This window comes from Tachysurus vachellii, chromosome 8 (genome assembly GCF_030014155.1).
Source record: "Tachysurus vachellii isolate PV-2020 chromosome 8, HZAU_Pvac_v1, whole genome shotgun sequence".
Taxonomy (NCBI): domain Eukaryota; kingdom Metazoa; phylum Chordata; class Actinopteri; order Siluriformes; family Bagridae; genus Tachysurus; species Tachysurus vachellii.
Genome location: NC_083467.1, coordinates 10,296,470 through 10,321,086, shown reverse-complemented (window position 1 = coordinate 10,321,086; position 24,617 = coordinate 10,296,470). Strand labels below are relative to the sequence as shown.

The window sequence follows — 24,617 nt, the reverse complement described above, 5'->3', positions numbered from 1 at the left end:
TTTGTGGAGGTAATAAATTTACCTTAAAAAAAATGAACAATGTTGCTGTTATTTAGCTCATCTAGTTGTTTGAAATGAGAATTTTTGCATCACAAGATTAAAGTTTGTTTGGATGAACTTAAAGAAAAGAAAGAAAAGTGGAAACTAAAGCATCCCAGTTTCTCCCTCCCACCTTTTTTCCATCCTCTCTCAGTAAACTTGGCCCTGAGAACCTGGTGACGCGGCTGACAGAAAGTGACGGCAATCTGGGAGTTTTCACGTAGAGTTATTAGCGTTTGGAAAACAGAAACCTTTACTTCAATTATTTGCCAAATCATGCAGGAAAATCAGGAATAATCGTATCTAACGATACGATCATTGCAGTGTTTGAGAAGAAACACTCGAGGCGCGAGAAACATAACCAGAGCAACAAAAGCGACTTGAAGAAGCTGCGCAATGACAACTCAAGAGAAGGATTTATTGACATAGGAGTAATAGTATAGTAGTCGAACTGCTATAAGAATATAGACAGGTGCTTTTGATTGACTTGGAGTTTGAGAAGAAACAGAAGCTGAAGGATGCCTGGAGCCGAGGTTGTGGCGCTGCTTGTAGTCGTGGTGAGCTGTGCGGCGCGCGGAGGCAAAGGGACCCGGAGACTGTGTGCGGATCTTCCCGAGGAGATTCTGGAGCAGAGGTTCGGGCGCCTCTCCGTCGGAGTCCTCAGCGCTTTCCATCACACACTCCAACTCACAACAGAGCCTCAGAACCTGAGTTGCCCGCCATCAGGTCTCATGCAGAGCTTCAAGAGGTCCAGCATGCCGGTGAATCTGTTAAGTCTTTCACCTTGGGCGTACAGGTAGCGCGCACTCACAGAAATACGTCTTAAAAAAATAAATGCTCCATTTGCGAATGTTTCTTTCTCTGAATTCAGATTGAGACACGAACCATCGCGTTATCCCCGCTATATCCCTGAAGCGTATTGCTTATGTAAGGGCTGTCTGACGGGGCCGAGCGGTGAGGAGAGTGAAGACTACCGTAGTGTCCCGGTGTTTGTGCCCACAGCTGTGCTGCGCCGCTCGGGCTCGTGTGTCGGAGGCCGCCGCTCCTACACTGAGAGCTACGAGTCCATAGCGGTGGGCTGCACATGCGTACCTGCGCTACAGGCGCACAAGAGCGCCCACAGGAACAGCCAGAGCACACGGACAGCTGTGCAAAACTCCAACACAAGAAGAAAAGGTACAAACTGAACCACAGGGGCTCTGTTCAACCAAAAACACATGCTGCTCAACGTGCACAATTAAATAAAGAAATATTTAGTGGGACCTGGTGCGTTATTGTGTCAGGTTATTCAAACATTTACTATTAATTCAATTCAATTCAATTTATTTGTATAGAGCAGCTTTACAGAAGTATGGAAACGGAAGAGAGAGACAAAAAGAAATAAATACATAATAATATGAATAAGAAACAATAAGGATAAAAATAAATAAATGAATATGTACAATTAAAGTTTAAAATTCATTTAAAAATATTAATTTAAAGTACTCTATATTTATCCCTATCCCTAATGAGCAAGCCGGAGGTGACGGCAGCAAGAAAAAACTCCCTGAGAGGACATGAGGAAGAAACCTTGAGAGGAACCAGGTTCAGAAGGGAACCTCATCCTCATTTGGGTGACACTGGACAGTAAATAATGTAAATGTAAATAATGTCATTTCTACAACAGTTTATAATAGTGAAACTGAGAGCTCCTGAGGAACTAATGGGTCATCGTAAACTCTGAGTTCAGCACAGACCTGATTGCTGATAAAGACCAGACCATACAGCTGACTAACACAACATTGGTTCAAAAGAAGGCATGACAGTCTCCGGGCGGCTCCATCCAAAACAATCCCATGAGACACTGACTGAAAATGCAGATTAATCACCGGCATGGTGACCACCGGGCGACGAGACTCCAACCAGCGGTAGAACATCAGAATTGACGAAGTAGCTCTGTATTATAATGCTGCTGTAAGAATTACACAATCAAATCTGACTGCACTGTACAGGTGATACAAGCATGTAGGCATATCTTGCATATCCTTTATCAAACTTCCTTTGTGTACTTGCTTACTTTGCTGTTTTTATATTTATTCAAAAAGTGTAATAATATGGATTTATATTGTTGTTTGTTTTGGATGTGATGTGTTTTTAGCTGACACAGATGCTAATTTGCTTCTGAGTATGAACATTCAAACAGGATGAAAATGCATAACAGTTTTTCAGCAATGCTTTATTTGCTATAGTAAGCATCACAAATGCTATGGTTTATAATATGTAAAATTCATGGTAATCATAATTTAAAAAAAAGAGGGAAGAAAAATCCAGACAAAATAATCACATAATAAATTTGGATTAAATAAATTTGAAATCTCAACAGTCCATAGTCCAAATCCTTACTTTAAGGTCTCACTCAAAACCTAGAGGAGAGGTGACTCATAGTTAACGTAACACCTGAACTCATTGGCGAGGTTGTGATTATGTTTGGGTATATAACTGCATGTCTTCACATCCAGAAGTTTTCCAGCACGCTCTTCCATAATAGCCCCTGAAATTAAAATGACAATTATATCATAAATCAGGCCAAAAGTGCTCCACGTTACGAGTCACTGGTTGAAATTGAAATCATTTGGCAGAGATTTTGTTGAGCTTTCTTTGAACTCTACTCCACTAACCTGTGCACAGAAGGATTTTACTCTTGGTGAGATATTTTACTGTGAGTGCCACCTTGTTCAGACACTCCTCGGATAGGTACGGAGGGTCTGCAACGACGATGTCAAAACTCTGAGGGAGGACATCTTCAGGCAAACACAGTGGGTTGTTGTAGTCATAGAAGATGAACTCGTCACCATACACAGTAAATCGGCGGTCAAACTCGAGCAACACAGCGGACACACAATGTGACCCATCTATTTTCTGGGATTCAAGCTGCTTCAGCTTCTGGTAGATGCTTGGTGCACTGATGCATGCTATCCTAAAGGCCATAATAAACATGCTTGAGACATTATTCAGTTCCATAATATGACTAAAGTCTGAAGGTGGCAAAGCACACAGATTTACAATAAACTTACATGCTGCCAGAGCTGTGTCTCTTGCACACTAATTCAAATAATAAGTTATAAATAGTCATTAAAAATGATCTAACCTCCCCTGTTTTCCTGCTTGCTGTACAGCTTCCTCAGCCAACCTTGTAGCGGTCTCATCACTGTACCAGAACTGGCTCATCCGCTGGTAACAGATATAACATCATCATAATATCGCTGTTTAATTAACAGTGTTGAACAGGAATTGTTTCAATTTTCTTGATGTTGAACTAAATAGAATTTTGTACTTTAAAATGTCAATTATTTCTATAAACACCTTTATAAGATAGCATCTCATTTAAGATCAGTCAGAAAAAAGGGTTGTAAGGAAATATTAATTCTAGTTATTCTAAAATTCTAAAATATTAATAGTAGTTTATGTCCTCATCATTTCTATATTAATAACTTACACATGGTCTTCTAAGGCGAACACAAAACAACACGTGTTTTGTTGATCTGGTAAAATTTTCTGTAAGGAGACGTTTATTTAACATTTTTTGGAAGGTGTCTGCAATAACAGGAAAAAAGAGAAGCTTCTGACGGGGTGGCCGTTTATAGCTGTAACACAATTGGAGGTGTTCTGATTGTGTTCCTCAACATTAAATGTTACTCTAAATGGATAAAAGACTACAAGTCATTAAAGAAAGAAAGAAAGAAAAAAAAAATATATATATATATATATATATATATATATATATATATATATATATATATATATGAAAACTATAATTTATATTTTAAAAAAGAATTATTCATTTTTTAAATAAATAACTTTAAAATATTAATATATGTACAGGGGGGCACGGTGGCTTAGTGGTTAGCACTTTCGCCTCACACCTCCAGGGTTGGGGGTTCGATTCCCGCCTCCACCTTGTGTGTGTGGAGTTTGCATGTTCTCCCCGTGCCTCGGGGGTTTCCTCCCCCGGTCCAAAGACATGCATGGTAGGTTGATTGGCATCTCTGGAAAATTGTCCGTAGTGTGTGATTACGTGAGTGAATGAGAGTGTGTGTGTGCCCTGCGATGGGTTGGCACTCCGTCCAGGGTGTATCCTGCCTTGATGCCCGATGACGCCTGAGATAGGCACAGGCTCCCCGTGACCCGAGGTAGTTCGGATAAGCGGTAGAAAATGAGTGAGTGAGAGAGAGAGTGAGTAATATATGTACATGTACATACACATATATATATATATATATATATATATATATATATATATATATATATATACACACACACACATTATATATATATATATATATATATATATATATATATATATATATATATATATATACACACACATTTTAACGACCTGTAGTCTTTTATCCATTTAGAGTTACATTTAATGTTGAGGAACACAATCAGAACACTGCCAAATATATATGTACATATCAACTTTTTATAATTATTTATTTATTTACTTATTTAATGCAAATTAGCTATAATGTGAGTAACAAAACACTCTGCTTGACAGTGTTATTATATCTAGTGTAAATCAGCCAGTCATAAATATTCTATTCATTCAGGTTTGTTCATTTATCAGGTTTATTTTCTGAAAACTGAAGCTCTGGACGCGGTGACATGGTGTTGTACAGTGTAAGTACAGCAGTAAGTCTGTCCCTCACCCAGTCCTCCTGAATTGCCCCCACAGTGTAGCTGTGACCCAGTGCTGTGGTTCCTGCTTCATTCTCCTCGTAAAACTCCTGCAGAGCCGCCAGAGCAGCAGCCGACAGCTGAGGCACATCATCATCCTCTTCCTCACGGTCACCCATGATGATGAAGTCAATAACAGTCAGTGCTCACGGTTAGTTATCAAGTTATAGCTATACTCAATACTGCTGATTATTTACTTAAGCGTTTACTTCATCAACAATCCGGTTGACTAAGTGTAAAATGTGTGCGGATCAATATTATAAATGTGCAAAATGTCCAACAGTTATATAAGAATAACGTATCAGTCCCATACGAATGTCACATGCTAAGAATCCTAGCACGTTAGCTATGTTTTGTAGCTTGCACGTGTTTGGCAAAGTACGGCAGACGCTAAGGGACAAACTTCCATCATTAGTTTTGCTATGTGATGCTAACGTGTGGGAAACAGGGGAACTGAGTTCTCCAGAACCCCTGTGCTGGAAAATGATCGATCTTTCTCTGCGTCTGTTTGTCATGTCGACTGAAGTTTGTTTGTGCTGTGATGTGATGCACAAATTCTTACTTTGCATAATAAAAACAATTGCATGTTATCTAGCACCAAAGACTTGAGCAACATCTTACTACAGATAACCTGATCAGATTATACGGATACTGGGCTGTCAAGTATCACGCATTGAGAGTGACAGTCACGCATTTCGGTCTTTTGCCACGCTCTCCCGCCAAACATCGTATTTCTCACGCAGAAAAACCTTTTGACTATTTATCATATATTTAATAAGCCGCAGCACCCAAAATGTATCAGTCCGCACCGCTGTGTCTATGGAACCGGGCAGGAATCAAGCGCGTCTCCTTCTTAGTCGAGCCTGACACTTATCAGCCAATCAAAAAAGAGGCTACACAATAGCCAATCAGAAAACAGCACTATCTGGGTAAGATTTAACGCAACAACCAATGAACGAAAAAAAAAAAAAACAACATTCATTAGAGAGGGTATTAATGGTCGGTTTGAACAAAACCTCAACACGAAACAGCTCGTCTCTGGACGGGACATTGTCCTCAATTATGACCCTAAAGATATCTGGGCTTGAGTCGAACTGTTTTAAATGGGAGCCAAAATTACAAAAAATTAAGGGAGTCCAAAAAAAGCAACAAACACTTACAATAAACACCACCACACACACACACAAATTAATAAATGGAAATTAAACAAATACTTAGTATTTGGTTAAACTGCGGTCAGTGATCCTTACCTAACACAACAACTCCCCCATTATTGTTTTTTCCCCCGGGAGGCTGGGTGGAGGGAGATGTCACACTTGCCTGTCTTCAAAACTTGAGAGCCCTGCTGATACACTTATTGCAAGGTCTTTAAAATACTAAAACCAAATATGCTCAGATTAATAACAAAGGGAAATAAAAGTCACTAATCAGTCTATAAACACATGTTTCTGACTATACTTTTCAGGACCTCAATCTCTGATGACATGTTTGCACTTGGGGGGGAAAAGTTTTATTCACAGTAGATGTCTGAAAACATTCCTGAAGTGTTCTTTAAGCTCTGAATCCATTTATAAATCCCTTTCAGAGAGGGCACATTTTCAGAGTTACTAACATGATCATGTGATTGGAGAGCTGATGTATTAATGCTGTCCAGAGCGCTGAAGACAATAGTGACATCTTTCTTCACAACCGAACAGAATGACCCTTTCTTATAAATGTGCTTATGCAACTGGTTAAAAAAAGCCCAAACACCGTACAATTATATAATAAGTTTATGTACATTTTACAATACATTTCAGGCATTCCAAAAGAGAAAGAAACAGGATTAGTGCTCTAAACACATGGAAACAAATGAGTCTTTCTTTTTAATAAAAAAAAAAAAAGATGACTTGTTTTTTTGGCATTTTATTGCTATAACAATGTTTTGGATGTTTGTGTGCTAGTTTTCTCTTGCACCATGAGGTTATACGAGTAAAAAAATAAAAGTAAATGGCATATATCATTTAGTGACCCCATTTATTTGCTGGAAACGTTCATAATCTGTTTTATTTTTTATAATGACGTTCACCGTGATCAGGGAGAGCTGGCAAAAAAGCCTACGAACTCACCTGAACCCATTTACCACCAAGTGAAGTCATAAAAAGCTCCAATGGCTGTAATCTACAATCTAATAAAATGTCAGTCCCTATTGTTTTTAATCGTACATCTCTTTCCTTTTAGAAAATATATGTACACCAATGAACACAAAGTGATCTGTTTTTTTCCCCCATTTTATCATAGCAGTGAGGATCAGAGCTCATATTTAATTATCTAATAGTGTAGATCTCCTAAGCCTTCTCTTGCTACACTGTCTAGATAAATTCCCTCATTAGCAATGGGGACTGCATCTCAGCATTTATGCTACTGCTGATGTTTCTAGGCTTAAACATAAGCAGCCAGTCCCACATGCAGCTCTGGGTCTTGTTGATACACATGGAAAGTGATCAGTATGGGTTTATGCATGATTATAGTCTCAACAATCTTGCAGCCTTATTTCCTTGCTGGTGGTTCCTTGTTTGCTTGTTTGGATGCACTTTAAATAAATGAGCAAATTTATTTTAAGCCATACAGAAAAGGGACTGATAAAAAGAAAAAACAAACCTATTCTCCGAGCCAGCACCCTCAGTGATGAGAGCATGGGCTCCACAGTAAGACACAGTTCTACCCAATGCTGTACAGACAGCTGGATCCGAAACATGAAAAAGGCACTCAAGGAGAGGCATTAAGTGAGTGTGTATCTGGGGAGGAGACTTTGCCCCAGCTCTTTTTAGATCCATCTGTCAACTTCTCACTGGCAAAGTAGCCATTGATCAGCTTGGACTGAGATGAATGCTATGAGTCCCCCCCTTCTCTGCTTTTCCCAACATCCACCCTCTGCTTGTGCAGACTTGCTGGCTACAACAGAGAGAACATTTCAACGGACCTCAGACATCAATGCTCCTCTCCAACAGCACAGTTCTGCTACAACTGTCCAGAGTTTGTCAGGGCAGAGAGATCATCAGAAGAGCTTTTCTTTCAATGGGAGGGACGCAGGTAGAAATGAGGGAGCATCCAGAACAATGACGAGGAGGCTGGAGACAGTGGTTATTTGACACACAGCAACCCTCCGACGTTGGCCACAAACTCCTCTAGGCTCTTGAGGAAGGCCACTTTCTGCTTTCGGTCCATCGTAGGAGGTGTGCTGCTGGCCATGAGCGTGTTGAAGGCATCAGCGAGGCGCTGGTAAATGACAGCATCTCTCTGACTGGAGAGCAGTGTCTCCACCAGCTCCGAGTACTCTGCCTGACGCACATACACACACAGCAACATTATCCATCATTGTTCTACTTGACTAAATCCTGGTAATTTTAATGCTAGCCCTAATGCGAGGTTTCTAATGTTTTACTCAGACCTCTGTTAAACCCTAACACTTACCTGATGCAGGCACACAAGTGTATAGAGAGCTTCTCCAGCTGCCACAGTCATTTCAGTGTTGTGCTTCTGCAGTACCAGCATATCAAACACCAGCTGGAAAAGCATAGACAGAGAGAAGGTAAAGTCAGGTATAACAAATAAAATGGAAAGAGATTAAAGGCAGTCAGAGTAACACTGACCTTGAGGAAATGTCGAGTTGCAATAAATAAAGGTGTGTCTTTCTCCTGGGTTTTGGCACATTGCTCCGCCAATGGAGACAGAGATTCCAGACACAACTGACTAATCTCTGAGCTCATTCTGTCAATGTAGGTCAAGGTAATAGCATCAACCATAATCTAATGAAATACAACAATAAACAGTAGCAACAAGCGTAAATCAGCTGCCAATGCTGTTGTCTAAACCTATACAATGGATATAAAAAGTTTACATACCCCTGTTAAAATGGCAGGTAGTATAATTAGTATAAGTAGTAACTAAGTCAAATGATTAGTTTAGTGGTATGCACACTTCTGAACGTTTCACTAAAACTGCGAATTTAACAGAGGTGTGTAGACTTTTTAATGTCCACTATACAACAAAATATGCATATACAATGTATGATGTATAATATATAAATATACAAAGAGTTCTCATCTGAAGCAGCTGGTCAGGAATGGAGTTCAGTGGTTGATTTTTTTTTTCTATTGAGAATAACCAGCAATCTGAAATAATGCAATGGCAGGAATTACAGAAGACACGCAAGGGACCTTCGAATTACCATAAGCATAAAAAACTCATGAGTGTAACAGATGCACACACCGAAGCAGTGAAAGGATACGAGGTCATGCCCAACTCCAGAGAGAACATTAAGCTCTTGAAGAGCTCTTCTGGCAGCTGAGGGATCTTCTCAGGAAAAATCTCACAAATGAATGTGATGAGCTTATAGTACTGGTTACATAAAGATGGGAACTACAAAAAGGGGAAAGGGATTTTACAGATACAACTAGGAAACAAGTATTCATGTGAACCATGAGTGTTGATATTAATGAAATATAAGCCTCACCTTTAGAAGGTCCTGAGACATGAGGGGCAACACAATGTTGACCCCAAACAGCACCACATCTGCTGCGGACACTGTGCGACCCGCTCCTGAGCTCTGCTCTTGTCCTCGGAAGACTTCATCTGATTTACAAACACAGCCACGTTACTGTACATTCAAACAGGTCACAGTTTAATCAAATTAAATGTAACAAATAATTACAAGCAGGTCAATTTTTTTTTTGTCTGTTGAATGACAGAGAGCTCCTGAGAGTTCATACCGGTGTCACTAAAGTCTATAAACTCCTTAGAAAGCAGGTTGGTGAGGAGCTCCATGATGAGCAGAAGGTCCTGGTACTGGTCTTCCTCTGCAGCCACATCAAGCCTCTTACGACCCAAGTTATTCTTAGAGTAGACTTGCAGCAGCGTCAGACACACCTCGTACAGCTTCATAGACTTAGTCTACAAGAAAAAAAAGAACAGACTTCTGTTTCTATGTACAAACACCAACATGATTTCTAACCAATGTATGTGTGTGGAGGTCTGGGAAAACCTGGAAAACCCAGACAGACCCTAAAAAAGTCAGTTTAGTTAAAGATGTCTAAAACCTTGTATGTTAACTTTAATTGCTTTGATCAAGTTGCAGCAAAATGGACATAAGCCTTATCCATTTAGTGTGTGATCAGATACCAACTGTCAATATGTCTGTTTGTGGTTAAACAAACATAATATAAGATGCTATAACTATTTCTTTTGGGATACACAAAACAAAGGCTGCAGTTTTAAGATCTACAGATTTTCCCCAGGCCACCATAAATATAACACCCTGAACTCACCTCTCCCAGGTAGCAGATTTGCTTATGTGCCACTTCAACAAACACCTCAATGATTAAGTTAACCGTTTCTGGTGAATTCTGGTAGACCTCCATTAAGCCAATGCAGCTAGACAGGAAGTCCATGAGGAAGCTGAAAAGAGAGGCCACATTGTCTATTTGAGTTGCCTCTGCAATGCCACACAGTGCTTCCAGAGTGGCCACAATCTCCTGCTTCACTGCCTCCTCCTGGCAGATCTGAGCAAAGTTTTCCTGGTTAATGAGATTCAGGAAGCGTTGCTGTAGTGGATGAAGCACCTGGTACACAGAAAAAAAGACAAAGTGGAAAAGTATTAAGTACCTGGCATGAATTCTTGCTAAACAAGTGACACCATGCTAATGAGGTGATGTTACAGTGAATAGAAAGAGTAGAATACATACTATCTATCGATAAGCATGCTGCCAATTAGTACTAAACTCTACTATACCAAAAGAAAACAAGATTCACTGACCTCTGCCCAGTACTGCTGTTTAGTATCAGAGTCCATGTGTGCAAAGCCTCCAAGGACCAGAGCCTTCATCAGTGTGCGCTGGATTGGGCTTGACAGCAGGTGCAGTGGAGGACTACGGCTGGCAAACTGCTTGGCCAGACTCCACCAGTTCTCACATTGCACCACGATATTTGCTCTGATGGACAGAATGGGACAGGAAGTAAAAGCTTGCTATAATTAAATGAAACTGTTGTGCAACAGATGCCAAGAAGCAGAGCTAATTTAGTGAATTTCAGCTTCTTTACACCATCCTTTATGCGTCTGCAGTTAGTTTAAGCTAGTTCCCATGATCATTCTTCACAAAATGATTGCACTTATAACATAGCCAGCGTCATTATTTTATACTATTAAATATATTATTTTATATATTATTATTATATTATATTATATATTATTTTATGTTCAATTCAACAGTGTGGTTTTTGGTGCCATTATAGTTTGTGAATTCTGGGGTAAACTGTACGCTGTTAGAGCCTCAATTCTTAACCTCATCATCTCTAGATTCAGTGCATGAAGAAATAATCCAAGAAAGAAAAACAAGTACAGTGATGCCTCGAGATACGAGTGCTCTGACATACGAATTTTTTGAGATACGAGCTGTGATTCAACCAAATTTTTGGCTTGAGATACGAGCAAATTTTTGAGATGCGAGCATCCGAGCCGCCGCCGCCGCCAAAACAAAGATCCCCAACAACCACGTGTGCTCTGTTTCCACGCCTCAGCTTCCCGGGTCTCACTCGGTTAAAGACGCCTTTCCACTGCACACGACAAACGACGGCCGATAAACAGGAAGTCATTCATTTCCTATGGAGAGTCGCAAAGGGGCTGCGTGAGGTGCCGACCATCTGCGGATCCATAATTTTCGGATCCGTTAAAAAAATTTTAACTTGTGCGACTCCATCTGATATGCCGACCGGACAGGTTTTTATTAAAACGACCGGCAGATTTTAGTGAGGAAAGAGTGACAAAAAAGGCAAAAACAAGTGAAGAGAAAAGTGATGAAGAAAATTAAGCAAAATTAATGTAAAGAAAACAGAAATTGTAGCAATTAAGTTCAGATAAGTTAAGAGAATTTCAGTTTTGTCAGGACCACTTTGTCAAAAGAGAATTTATTAGATGATATGCATACAGTTAGTGTTGGGGGTATGGTTCTGTTCGGGACAAGAATCCACGCACCCGTCCGCATGCATGGTCAGAGCAGAGAAAGCAGCGAAAATAGAATAGACCCCCGTATAACAGAACCACTAATCATGCATAGTATTCGATTTGCTCGCTTACGCGTTTTTGGAAAGTAATAAATGAATGAATAAATAAATAATTAAATAATTAGAGAGGGAGGGAGAGAGAGAAAAATATGTGGAGATTTATGACGTAAACTGGTACAACGAACACAGGTTCCGGCATGGTGGAGTCGGGGTTGGAGGAGGGAGTTTAAATCGCAGCAGCAGCGAAGCGCTAGAAAGCGGCTCAATGAATGAGAATTTAAATGGTCGGGTAATATGGATGTCGTAACCGGATTGGTGCGCATCGTGGACAGCTGATTAACAGCTGATGCACGCTTGACGACGTGGCCTGCCAGAACTAACGCGATGCTTGATTTAAGTTCTTTAATTTTAGTGAAGTTTAGTTAAGTTCCATTTAAGTGTAAACTAGCATTAAGAGTGTAAAGTAGCGAGTAAGTGAACGAACGCGAAAGTGTACATACGAGACAAAATTCCGCCTGTTTACTCCTCCCTCAACCTCTGTGCGTTTCCGTAAAGTAAAACCAATTTATTTTTTTAACATTCTCTTTTATTACTGTATGTTTTTATACAATATTTGTCATTTTATAAATACAGGTACTGTACATTTTTCATATTCAAAACACAAACAAAACAACTGCAGTGGAATTTTGCGAGCTGGAACGGATTAATAGGATTTCAATTCATTTAAATGGGAAAATTGTTTTGAGATACGAGCAATTTGAGATACGAGCAAAGTCACAGAATGAATTAAACTCGTATCTCGAGGCATCACTGTATGCCAATCTTCATCTTATATCTTTGATACTTTGATCACTACTGTGTTTTCACCAACAGGTGGTGCAAACATACAGAAATGCATACACAACTTAATCCACTATTATCTTAATGATCAGCTATGTTATCCTCGCACAAATATTCACACATACCTCTCTCTCTTTTCCACTAACGTGACCAACAATTCCACTGTGTCATTTGCCAAGTCAGGCTCAGAGCTCCATACGGAGAGATTATTAATCACCTTCTCCAGCAGGTAACCCACAATCCATTGAGACCCCTCAGTGTCAGCCCCAAAGGCTGTGCTTAAGGGCATACTGATCTACAGGCAGGAAGTGAGAGGAAAAAAAAAGTGTGCATTTGTTCGTATTTACAGTTAGTAGCGTCTCAAAATAATTAAGCTCAGTGAATGCCATCTCACCTGACCATACAGTTTCTCATCCACTAGAAGGTAAGTTTTGGCCCAGCGCCGCAGAAACCACACAATGTCTTTTCCCATCTGAGGGCTCAACAGTTCTGTTAGACTTGCCCGTGTTGCCCGAGACTCCACCTCTGATGTCCTCAACACAGCTGATAACAATCTAAGGGGAGAGAAATGACATACAGATCTTATTGAATCTACAGCCTGACTGTCAATACTGTCAGAAACTATTCTTATATTTGGTGAAGTTCTTCTCACATTCCTAACACTAAACAAAACAGAGGAAACTTTCTACAGAGAAACATACTCTGACCTGTGTGGTCCACCTTATTTTTTTTCTTCTCCATTTACAAACAACTAAATAACCAGCACATGGAATCATGTACATGTCTAGCAATCATCTAAACCATCAGCTGAAAGGCTCTTCCTCTTGCCTAAAACTCAGGCATGTGCATGTGTTTTGGGGTGTGACTTTGGAAAACACTACAAAGTGGGGTAGATTTTGTTTTTTGTGCTTCAAAACCGCTAATTCTGCTAACTTGTGCCAAAAGTGCTGAATAACTAAAATATAGACAACAGTGGATGGAATTGTTCTTCCCGACACAAACCACTGCTTGCAAACAATACAGACCACTGTTAACTTTTGATGAATGCAGAAGTTCCATAGTTTATAATCTCAAAATAATGCAACAAAATGCCATGTTATTCTAAAACTGTTGAACATCATGTCTGATGAAAGCAGGTCCTCAGTACAAACAATCTTGGTTAAACTCAGATGTTAATACAAGTCCAAATATCCAATTCATTCAATTCAACATTCAAGAGTGAGTTTCAGCTCAAAGGTGCTTTATGAATCCTGGCAGTGACAGTATCTCATTAATGGCTAATGAGAAATGGCATTTCCGTTAAAGTAGAAAAGAGGTGCAGAATTTCATGTAGAGAAAGAATAAAATTATACAAAAGTCTTAAAAACCACACTGACGCTTTTGTTCCACCTCCAATGGAAAGAACAAGAGGATAACAAAGAGTGGCTTACTACAGATTAATGACCTGTAAAACAGATATGCCTTCTCTGAAGAGCCAGGGCAGCACAGGCAAATGGTTTACATTGTTTGCAAAAACAAACCCAACTGACATTTCAGAGCTGTGGGGTCAGGAGCTGTTATTAGGAAACTTAATCCTTCAGCCCACTGTCTTTCCAAATCCTCCATCCAACCCCGAGTCACCAACCTACTGTCTCTCCAAATCCTTTACCCCTCTGCTATTCTCTTACCGTTCCCCAAAGCTCTCCTACTGCTGAACCCATCATGAACCCATCAACACAGCATCCTTTCAATTCCTCAGCCCTGACCTCTGTTCTCTCTCTCCCATTTTCACATCACCAACAGAAAGGTCTGTAGATAAAGCCTTAAAGAACTCAAAGAATACAGAACTCAGCCTCTCTAGCTGCACTATTGGTATGTTAACATTTTGCTACATTACTGGCTTTATCTTTGAACTAATACAAACATGATCACTTATGTCTGACATGATTATAAAGTCATATAAGATGGCATAGTGACCTTTTAACACTAGAAACAGGTAAGACCATATAAAAACCCTTTCTACCCTTCAGTCACCTCAAACCCCCTCTGCTTTCCATTCATACACTTCCCCTATTCCCCTCTCTCAGCACAGCACCTGTCCTGGCTCTAATTGAATAATGCATGCAGCATGGCATTAGAGACTCGGCTGGCGCCAGAGCTGCTACTCGCGTGGCCACTCTGCCTGGAACAAGGCCAGGACATTCACTCAGGGGCAACAGAACTGCTGCTACCAGGGCAGATCAGACAATGTGCTACACCACCCCTGTACACATACATCATTTCCTGCTGCTAAAGCTGCTAAAGATCATTCAGCTGATATTACTCAGAGTTAAGCTGCTGACAATCATGCACCGTTTGCACTTAGGTCACCTCACAGTACAGATACTACATATATCTACATATACTACATATATAAATAGATACTACATATATCTACATATAGAAATACTATAGCTCACAAGCCTGCTCACTAAAGCCAGAGAAACATGACCACTTCCACAATGTGAAAAAAGTACCCCAGGAAAATGTCCTTCTCTGATGTGGGTTAACCGAGCCTACCCATCTCTTCTTGATCTCTTTACCTGATGACGGAGTCTGTTCTGTTGCAGCCCGGAATAGAGGAGGCTTTCTCTCCAGGCGAGCCGAGGACCTGCAGCGTGGTATTGATATCCACCTCAGTGGAGTGTTTTATAGAGAACTCCATCACCTCTGTGGGTATCATCGGTGTCTCCCCCTGAGGATCATCAGCTAAGAGGTAGCCTGTCAAACCCCCCCAAAAAAGAAACAATCAAATATCACGGTTTGCCTTTTCCTGTAAAGCTGAGAGCCATTAAAGCTTAGAAACAGAACATATTTTATATTTCTTAAATTTGTTAACAATAGACCTAGGACATGAAACTTAAAAAGTAAAAAAAAAATGTTAATTTCACTCTTTTTGGTCTGAGACAGACCTGCGACTAAGATGAGCCAGTGAATGTCTTCGTAGAGGTCATCTAAAACTTTTCGGTCCACACAGTCTGGCTCTGATGAGGCCATGAGGTGCTGTTGGTGTCTCTGAAGCTGTCCATGAAGCCGTGTAACTCTGTCCTCTAATAAGCTAAAAACAACACACAAATCGCTGGTTAACGTGAATTGCTTCAGGATTAGATAAAGGTGAGGTTGTGCTCTTACTTTGTAAGTAGAGGGATGCAGTGTTCTGCTGCGATGCGCCCTAACATGCCGATACTTGCTAACTGATCTGAAAACAGTTCTCGGTCGTCCTCCTGCAATTCATTTATCTCCTCCTCTTCATGAGATGCAACACCATTTGCAGTCTAGACAGAAGAGATAAAGATGACACAAAGGATCAGATCTGCCAGTTTACATGATAAGTTCAGGATAAAAACACACTACAGATTTGTAGAAGATAGAAAGATGAGAAACATCTAACAGCTACAGGAGTGGAAGAATTGTTGAGAGAGAGATGGATGTATGGGTGGATGGATGAAGTGCTCTCACCAGGTTTCTAGTTCCATCAGGTGCTGCAAGGTGACACTGAATGTAAGAGTTGAAGACCTGCACAGCGGGTTGAACAAAGCAGCCACGGGGGAAGTGCTCATCCTCCTGTACCAGTGTGAGCCATGACTCCAACAGCTTATCATACGCTTCCATATAAACCATGTCATCTTTATCCAACTAAAAATATAGAAGGGATGTTCATTACAATCAAGTGCAGGATTGAGTGCGTGGGGGGAAAATATATATTAGAAGTTCATCAGCAGCTGATTTTAAAATGACTTATTTATATATTTACATTGGGATTTGGCAGACGCGCTTTATCCAGAGCTACTTTAAATAGTGCTTTTAAATATCAATAAATATGCCCTGATACTAGTTCACTAGGTCATGGTTTAAGAATACAATCAGTCCAAAAATGTTGCTGGGATATAGCAAGAAAAACAGTCATTTTTAGATCTGATGTGGTAAATTTTAGTGTATACTCAGTACAGGGGTTTAATACTTTAAGAGCATTAAGGATAAAATAATTGAATCCATAATAAAGATTCTAGTACTCACCACCTCCTCAAGGGCAGCGCTACGTCCAAAGGAACAGGTGAGCAGAGTCAGGCAGTTGATGAAGGAGGAGAAAAGTTCGGTTGGTAAAGCGGTGAGAACACTCCGGGGAAATGTAGCAATCAGGTTACTGATGATGTTTGAGATGCCAACTGCTTCAGAGTCTTCGATCTCAATCCTGCTCAAACACGTACAAAAGAATTAGTGTTATACGACATTTATACTCCTACACTAAAAAAATGCAACAGCATGAGGACCGAAAGTATTACATTCATGCCATTTGCATTAATAGCAGCAATCAATGGATTTGATTAATAAAGAGGAGTGAATAATTTAAAAAAAAGCTTTATAAACAGCTACATTTAAACTAAAGCCTCATGCAAAATGATGAATTTCATCTTTTATTCATTTTTATATGTAAATCCCACTGCAGCAAATTTACATTGTATAAAGGCCATGAAACGCATCGTTACTCTATAACCAGAATCAGTTTTAGTCAGGGTACTTCAGTATATTTCAGAAAGAAAGAAATAAGCACTCTCCTTTTCCACAAAGGTCAGAACTAAAGTGATTTAAGTGGTTCAGACTAAACAAATGCATAAAAGGCAAGAATAATGGTGGAAGTTTTTAAAAGAACAAGTGTCAAACATAAATCATCATCTGTGTCGGAGCGTGAAAGCCGAGAGGAATCACAGCACGACGTGTGGGAATGTTTCAAATCAACACAACACCATTCATATTTTCATTTAAGTGCAGATGCTTTCAAGTTTGTAGGCAAATGAATTCCATTCAAATCCCTTCAGTGCGGTGAACACTACCTGGATTGTCTGAATTCTTTCCCTTTAAAAATGCAAGAACACTAACAGAGATCTGCTTCCCTTATGCTCACTACTACAGCTGGAACCCATATCAGATGGATTTAAATTGCAAGCAGAACAGTTCAATCACAACGGACCTTCTGCATGGTTTTCCGATGATGCAATTGGAAAAAAGCTCCAAAAATAGGTGATTATGGAGTGGCAAGTGAAGCAGAGGGAAGAATAGAGGAGAGAGACCCTGACTCACTCCACCATCGATGGATCGGATTTCAGGAGCCCGGGTGTATGTGCTATTTGCAATAAACTGATCCTTCTGTATATTACATATTGACCTAGAGAAGCTTAGAAATTTAACTTAGGACTATTTATCAACTGGTGTCAACATTTCCAAATGTACAACCACAAACAAAAACGATTTAGCAGATTTATGTCTTTACAATGAAAAAGACTGGCTACGATGCATTGATTCTCACTCACCCATTGATCATGTTAAGTAGCCCTTCCACAAGGTGGGCGACGTAAGTGACCTGAGCACTCTCATCTGGGAAAATGGGCCCATGCATAGACGCCAGCTGGGCCAAACACTGCAGGGAATCCTGGGCCATGTCGGAGTCTTCGCGAATCTTCCTGTGTACCTGTGAAAGCCGAGAGAGAGCGATCACTCAAGTTTTGCATTAAACACAAACAAATTCCATAAACAAAAAAAAGACATCTTTAACTCACTAATCCATGTTACAAATTTGACCTATTTTTTTTTTTTTTTTATACTACACACTGAGCTAAACAAAAATCACACAAGACACCTGAGAAAGACACACATCCTGAAAGCGACATGAACTCCTTTGCATAGCTGACAGAGACGGTCCTCTTAGGTTAGGAGGCATAGTATAAAAGACTGAGATAAAGTAGAAGAATTATAGAATGTGAAAGAATGTGTGTGCGTGCAGGAGAGGGAATAAGCAAGAGAGCAACAGAGAGTGAGAGAGAAGTGAAAGAATTGGTGAGGGTATATAAACCCTTTAGGCATTCTGCAGCAGGAGGAACAGCAGACTGGCAGCTGATCAAACACACAGCTGGGGAGCTCACACACAGTCTTTCTGAATTACACAGAAAAGCATCTCTGTCTCACATACACACCCACTCCCTCTCCTTTTTGCTCTGCCTTACTTGAAACGACAAATCTGTCTTTGATTTTAAAGTCATGCAAAGAACGAAAATCTGTCACAAAAGTGAAAGGTAGAGTGTGTGAAGAATCGGAAAGAGAGCTTACCTACTGAAGCAAAACGCTCCCTCGTCACTCTCTAGAGAATAATGCTTAACATAAAAAAGTCAAACTCGAATTGCAGTTCGGAGACGGTTCAGAGTACTTAGTATCTCATCAGTTTGTGAGGAGCGGGAGATCCCCGGCCATAGCGGCACCATGGCTAAGAGTGTGTGTTTAGTTCAGTGCCCTGCTCTCCCATTCCAGAAGCACATGTGGTTCCACTGCAGAGCGGATGTTTGGCACAAAATCCTCTTCACTTCTTATTGGGCTTTTTATTTTTTTTCCACAGCTCGTTTTTTTTTTTTTCGTATCTCAAAGCCTTACGCTGTGTGTCCACCAAATATTCCGACAATGACGCTTCAGATCAAAAAAGAAACAAAATGTAAAATGTTTTTATGAGCACACATCGCTGCAGAACTACAATTTGCTCTAAAGTCCTGGAACACGCACCACTTCCTATCTTCACCAGCTGGACAAAAGACCCAATACGGTTAACATGGTGCGGCTATGATTTATCTAGTGGAGGACTGGACACTTTTTCCACAGTGTGAATTAATTTGGTGAGCTGATACAGAAGAGAAAGAGGGAGAGAAGGGGAGGAGGTGAATGAGAGGTAGATGAGACAAAGCCAAAGGAAAAGATAGGGCTAAATAGAGAGCCCGAGCACGAGGTCAAAGTTACGTGGGCAGTAAAAACAGCTGCGCTTACGGACATCCACACCACGCAAACTATTCCAACTGCCTTGAATCCAACTATAGTTAGACTGACATATATTCATTTAGATGCCTCCTGTCAGACACAGAGAACCATTTTTAGGAGGAAGACAAAGCAGGAGATAACTTCTGTCCATTTCCTGAGCAGACCTTTTGTTCTCGATCAGATCATCAGAGGCTATACAGCTCCAGTTACTACAGCAAAGGGCAACTAATAATCATCATCATTATAGCATTTATCTCAATCAGCTACAACAAAACATGAAACTGCTTAGTCCATAAACGAACCACACATGTGTTCAGAGAAAGGCTGATGGACTGATCTGATTCCAAAACATTTCTTGGCCGCATTTAAAAAAAAAAAAAAAAAAAAAAAAAAAGCAACCAAATTATAACTGCCATTTGTTAATCACAAGTATGTGTCCATGTGGATGAGGGACAGAGGGTGTATGTGTGTGTAAAAATAAACTGAAACCACAAACAAAAACACTCCTTGCTAGTCTTGGGTTTGAATAGGAAAATGTTAGTGTAGTCATAGCTTTATTAGGTGTGAAGCGAAGCGAGTGAGTTTATTTTAGGCTGTGCTTGATTCTCTCATCCTGTTGTCTTTTTCCAGGGAATCCGGAGCTACATCAAAGCGTCCGTCCCATCAGATGCGAAACGCTCAACGTCTCCCTGTCTGCCCAAGTAACAGACCACAGGGCTTCACTTCAAGGTCAGTGACAGACTACAGGAGCTCTTCATTCAGGGGTCAGAGTCTAAACCAGCCAGCCGTTAACACTCACCTCTGACCCCTGCAACGCGTGGCCTCATGCCACACCTGCCCCTCTGTCACAGCTGAGAGTATAAAGCATTATATCAGGTATGAGCATAGAAAAACACACCACACACCAAGACATGGAGCGAAACAGCTGACTACATTTTGGCCCAACAAAAACAATTCCTCGACCCTCTCCAAATAAAACCAAATGTCACACAGAGGAAAACTGACCGACAGCTTCTTTAGTCAGAACAGAAGCCTTCGTATGCTTTTCTATTCATCCAGGTTTACTGCTCATTGGTTAATGAAGTTCTTGATATTTCACTGAGATTTCAAGGCTAGCTGTGGTCTACAGATGACATAAAGCACAGATGAGATCCAGCAAATTTCAATTTCAATGAGAAGGCAGAAATGACACACCACTAAAGCATTTTGAACACTCAAAACTTTTTTGGGATTTCCCTTGACCCGTTCTAATGAATCTGGCAGCAGAACCGGCTGGCACTGATGAAGTCAGTAGAGCAGTTAGTAGAAGTCGGTAGGCTCAGGGAGACCATGCGTATATACTGAAGGAAAGGGGAGGAGTATTTGGAAGACGTGCTCTAGATGATGATGGAAAAATGACGGATTTGTTCCACACGTCAGGATCCTTTCGATCAGCCAGCATTGCCTATGGTTTTTACCCCATACCCCATCATGAAACTCTTAAACTGGCACTTGTTTCAACCAGCTTGACTGCTCTGGCATCTTCCGCAGTGAGTGGTTTCCGCATTAGTTTTTTTTTTTTTAAATACAAAGCCAGTAACAGTCGCTTTTGAAATACAGATAATTATTAATCAATCATTTCTGGTGATAAATCACTCACATTATTCCCATTTCATACACATTTTTAATAGAAAGTGTACTTGACTAATTTGTCAATTTGTTTTGACAATTAAATAAGTAATCACATATTTTATTCACAGTATACTGTTGGGTACTCTATGAGAGAGTGGGAAGAGATTAAAAACAGAATAACATTACCTTTTAGGCTATAAATCAATTTCTGCACATGAACACATGCCTTCATAATGACCATTTGAAGTCCGACATAACTCAAATAAGTTATTTACTCAAATAGTTATGGGACACACAATTTAGTTTGCAAGGTCACAAGGTGTTGTGGACATTAGGAGTGTTTGCCTAAATGCATTCATCATCAACATCATCATCATCATCAAATGTCAATTATTAGATGCAAGTACCAGGAAATCTGACAGAAAGTGATTATGTACTGTAATGTTTGCTCCCCTATTAGTGTCTAGTGAATCTACTAAATCAACTGAGGTTGTGTTTTCATTATGCATCTGAATGATGACAGACAGACTGCAATTCCCATCAAAAGTGAACAAAGTGAAGTGCTCCCATATTCCTCACACCGTTCTTTTTTGAAGCTGCATTGATACGTAATAGTGATGGTCAATGTTCATAATCTGATAAAAAAGATGGACAGATGGCTGTATGGATAAACTGAGAGACAGAAATAAAAGGAGAGAGCTTGGGAAGTCAGTGCACTAAGCACACCTACACAAATACAGCATCCATTCAATAGGCAGAAGGAGTGACAGGAAATGAGTAGGTAAGGATAACATCATGAAGGAGTAAGTTGGAGTAACTGGATTTGTTTCTAAGAACATCACACATCTGCACCAAACTCTAGAGTGAATGAATAAAAAAAAACAAGAGATTACTCACAGTAAAGAATAGGTCCATAACTCTGTGGTCCAGAAGTGCTTCCCTCCAGGACTCAGTAGGCTTCAGCATGACGTTCTGCGTGGCTTCAAACATGGCAATGTAGTGTCTGCCTAGTGGCATCTTAGTTAAGGTCACCAGCATCACAAAATCACACGGCAGTCTTGAAAAGCGAACACGTCGCCACCTCACTAGTTTCAGCTTTTCTGTTTCTATCAGTTTTGTTTGTCAAAGTATCTGTCTGCAGAGAGAAGCCCCTCTAATTATCTCCCACTTCAAGCTTTCCCTCTTTCTAAAAGTGTTAAAGAGTCTTACTACAGTTAAGCCCAACTGTCCCCTCCCACAAAATCTGTACTTCAAGGTCACCCACTTAATAATCCACTGGAAAAAGAGGGAGACAGGGAGGGATGGGGAGACAGAAAAAAATAAAGAGAGAGAGAGAGAGAGAGAGAGAGAGAGAGAGAGAGAGAGAGAGAAATAAAGAGAGAGAGTCTCCCACAGGAATGTATGATCAAGGCCAGTTACCGGCAAAGGCCAAGCATTCCTCTGGACTTGAACTACAGTCACTCCCTACATACACGCACATATGCATAAATACACACACACAGTAGTAACTATATAAATGTGCAGTACAGTAACAAACAAAAACAACTCGAATGCCAACACACTCAAACAATCAGCGTCAGTTGAAAGCACTGTGGTGTGTGTGTGTGTGTGTGTGTGTGTGTGTGTGTGTGTGTGTGTGTGTGTGAGAAAGTCTGAGCAAGTGGTGAGTGTCGTCTCCCCCAAAACCAGGCCTGTCCTTATGGCTTTATAAATATAGCACTGGGGCAGTAGAACTCTGCATGACCCATGTTAAGGAGGGGAGAGGAAAGCAGAGCTGGAGCCAAACCTTCCTGGTATATGAGCAAAATAAAGTGGAAATCCAGTGTGTTGATTTTGACCCGTATTAGCTTTGGTCATATACTCAACATCTTGCAAAATCTGTTCAGGTCACTTAGCACACATAGAGTGACATGTTCTATGCTTCATTGAATTGCCAAGAAGAAAACAGTACCGTACTATGCTCTCTGTTACAGGTGTGTATGGGACATTAACTGCTGGCTTTTGCATGCATAAAGAAAAAAACCCACTTTTTCCATCACTAAATCTAGTTAAATATAAAAAACTTATAACTCCTTTATACAAACAAAATGTCAAATTACCAGATTAATGGCCGGGTTGTTGATCAGAGGATCAGGGTTCAAACCCCCAGCACTGCCAAGCTGCCACTGTTGGGCCCTTGAGCAAGGCCCTTAACCCTCTCTGCTCCAGGGTGCTGGACCCGGGACTCTGACACCAACCTCCAAAGCTGGGATATATAAAGATGTATTTAAGTAACATGAAGAAAATTTCCTTTAGTTTTTATGAAGTAGATATTTAGAGAATCTGAAATCAGTGACAAATGTGCAAGAAAAATAGTATAAGAAAAAATTTGGGGTAAAATGAAGTATCTATTTAACTTTGTTCTTGGGGCTCTGGATAGATATAGATGCACACATTTTGAGAACATAATTATTGAGTGCTGAGTGGCATCCAATGACAACCAGCCAAGATGTGCGAGGGATATTACAGTCTTTAAGTGTCACATCCTCTCCTTTAAGACTCCATCACTACCCAACACTTCAGGAATGCCCTCTCTACACACTCCCTCCTCCCATCCAATAACACATGTCCTGGAAAACCACTGCTGTTTTGTGTGTGTCGTCTTTCATCCCCCTCACCCATTCAAAGCACCTGACTGACACAAGGCCCAGGCTTGACCTGCCCTGCAGCAGTTAAAGCTGAAGAGAGATATGGAGTGGTAGAGGAGCAGCGGGAGCCGTGTCTAGTCTCACATATGACACCTCCACACACTCCAGGAGCAGAGGGAGGGGGGTGTGGACAGATGCCACACATGCCGGAGCGGAGACTACATACACACTGCGGCACTTTGAGGGGAATAAAGCAGACACGGCTGTCAGGAACACATTTTTGAGCACAGGCCTTAAGTTAACATGTGTGCACGCACATCCATGCAGCACACATACTGTCCTCATGAGTGCCCTTAATAAATGCTCTTAGTCCCAGAGGAGTATCTCCTCCACGTACCACCCAGTCAGCAATTACTGTGATCTCACTCTGTCTATACAAACACACTGAGACACATGCGCCTGCTCAACATTCCTGGCAGATCCTCTGTGACTCGCGTGTTTAAAGGCACACTTATCAGGAGCGATAAAGGCACTCTTTGAAAGCGATATGTGATCCTAGTTGGTGCTGCCGCCAGCCCAGATCCCTGTAAACAGACAGAGAGGCACACGGCCTGCCTGAGTGGGATTAGCACCCAAAAGAGCTAACACACCCATATACAATCACTAGCACGTGCAGCCCATGATGAAGCACGGAAAGCAACACGAAGACAGATGTAATATAACTAGCAACATCAAAGAAAGTAGGAATGTGATGCGAAATACAAAGGTACAGAAAAAAAAAACATGAAGTACAAACATTCCATAGCAGTCAGATTGTAGGTGGATCAATAAATTTGTGTGCATTAGGAGAAAAAACCTTCAGTAAATCACAAAAGTTTCCTAATTTCTTTATTTCCTGCATCCTTTCACACATTTATTTGCCTTTGGGAGTAT

General features: G+C 40.6%; 3 protein-coding genes across 4 annotated transcripts in view; 1 reads left to right on the top strand and 2 right to left on the bottom strand.

Moving 5' to 3' along the window:
• Positions 1-181: 181 nt before the first annotated feature.
• il17d (interleukin 17d) lies at positions 182-2,093 on the top strand. The gene is made up of 3 exons (XM_060876194.1): positions 182-835; positions 911-1,215; positions 1,556-2,093. The coding sequence occupies exons 1-3, from the start codon at positions 558-560 to the stop codon at positions 1,597-1,599; spliced, it is 627 nt and encodes a 208-aa protein (XP_060732177.1). The 5' UTR covers positions 182-557; the 3' UTR covers positions 1,600-2,093.
• A 145-nt stretch (positions 2,094-2,238) lies between these two features.
• eef1akmt1 (EEF1A lysine methyltransferase 1) lies at positions 2,239-5,132 on the bottom strand. Its single transcript, XM_060876193.1, has 4 exons — positions 4,728-5,132; positions 3,167-3,249; positions 2,697-2,995; positions 2,239-2,569 (listed from the first exon to the last, which is right to left on the bottom strand). The coding sequence occupies exons 1-4, from the start codon at positions 4,872-4,874 to the stop codon at positions 2,442-2,444; spliced, it is 657 nt and encodes a 218-aa protein (XP_060732176.1). The 5' UTR covers positions 4,875-5,132; the 3' UTR covers positions 2,239-2,441.
• A 1,382-nt stretch (positions 5,133-6,514) lies between these two features.
• xpo4 (exportin 4) overlaps positions 6,515-24,617 on the bottom strand; it is a 29,922-nt gene continuing 11,819 nt past the window's right edge. Inside the window, exons 7-23 of one of the 2 annotated variants that reach the window (XM_060876186.1) lie at positions 21,955-22,068; positions 17,961-18,118; positions 16,669-16,843; positions 16,111-16,287; positions 15,784-15,926; positions 15,564-15,709; positions 15,195-15,372; positions 13,028-13,187; positions 12,759-12,928; positions 10,550-10,724; positions 10,062-10,355; positions 9,507-9,687; positions 9,251-9,369; positions 9,026-9,156; positions 8,388-8,505; positions 8,209-8,301; positions 6,515-8,076 (exon numbers count right to left, since the gene is read on the bottom strand). In XM_060876186.1, the coding sequence (XP_060732169.1) occupies positions 7,879-8,076; positions 8,209-8,301; positions 8,388-8,505; positions 9,026-9,156; positions 9,251-9,369; positions 9,507-9,687; positions 10,062-10,355; positions 10,550-10,724; positions 12,759-12,928; positions 13,028-13,187; positions 15,195-15,372; positions 15,564-15,709; positions 15,784-15,926; positions 16,111-16,287; positions 16,669-16,843; positions 17,961-18,118; positions 21,955-22,068 (2,730 nt within the window). In that variant the 3' untranslated portion in view covers positions 6,515-7,878. Of the gene's footprint in view, positions 8,077-8,208; positions 8,302-8,387; positions 8,506-8,811; positions 8,910-9,006; positions 9,157-9,250; positions 9,370-9,506; positions 9,688-10,061; positions 10,356-10,549; positions 10,725-12,758; positions 12,929-13,027; positions 13,188-15,194; positions 15,373-15,563; positions 15,710-15,783; positions 15,927-16,110; positions 16,288-16,668; positions 16,844-17,960; positions 18,119-21,954; positions 22,069-24,617 lie in introns of those variants that run through there. The other variant, XM_060876187.1, reaches the window with a different exon arrangement.

What these genes read in the sequence shown, in the direction of transcription:
- il17d (XM_060876194.1), top strand. Translation starts at nt 558, where the DNA reads ATGCCTGGAGCCGAGGTTGTGGCGCTGCTTGTAGTCGTGGTGAGCTGT. An exon ending in CTTTCACCTTGGGCGTACAG is followed by an intron (nt 836 to 910) that starts GTAGCGCGCACT and finishes CTCTGAATTCAG; the next exon opens with ATTGAGACACGAACCATCGC. An exon ending in CTCCAACACAAGAAGAAAAG is followed by an intron (nt 1,216 to 1,555) that starts GTACAAACTGAA and finishes CTAATGAGCAAG; the next exon opens with CCGGAGGTGACGGCAGCAAG.
- eef1akmt1 (XM_060876193.1), bottom strand. Translation starts at nt 4,874, where the DNA reads ATGGGTGACCGTGAGGAAGAGGATGATGATGTGCCTCAGCTGTCGGCT. An exon ending in GGGCAATTCAGGAGGACTGG is followed by an intron (nt 3,250 to 4,727) that starts GTGAGGGACAGA and finishes ATCTGTTACCAG; the next exon opens with CGGATGAGCCAGTTCTGGTA. An exon ending in CAAGCAGGAAAACAGGGGAG is followed by an intron (nt 2,996 to 3,166) that starts GTTAGATCATTT and finishes TATGGCCTTTAG; the next exon opens with GATAGCATGCATCAGTGCAC.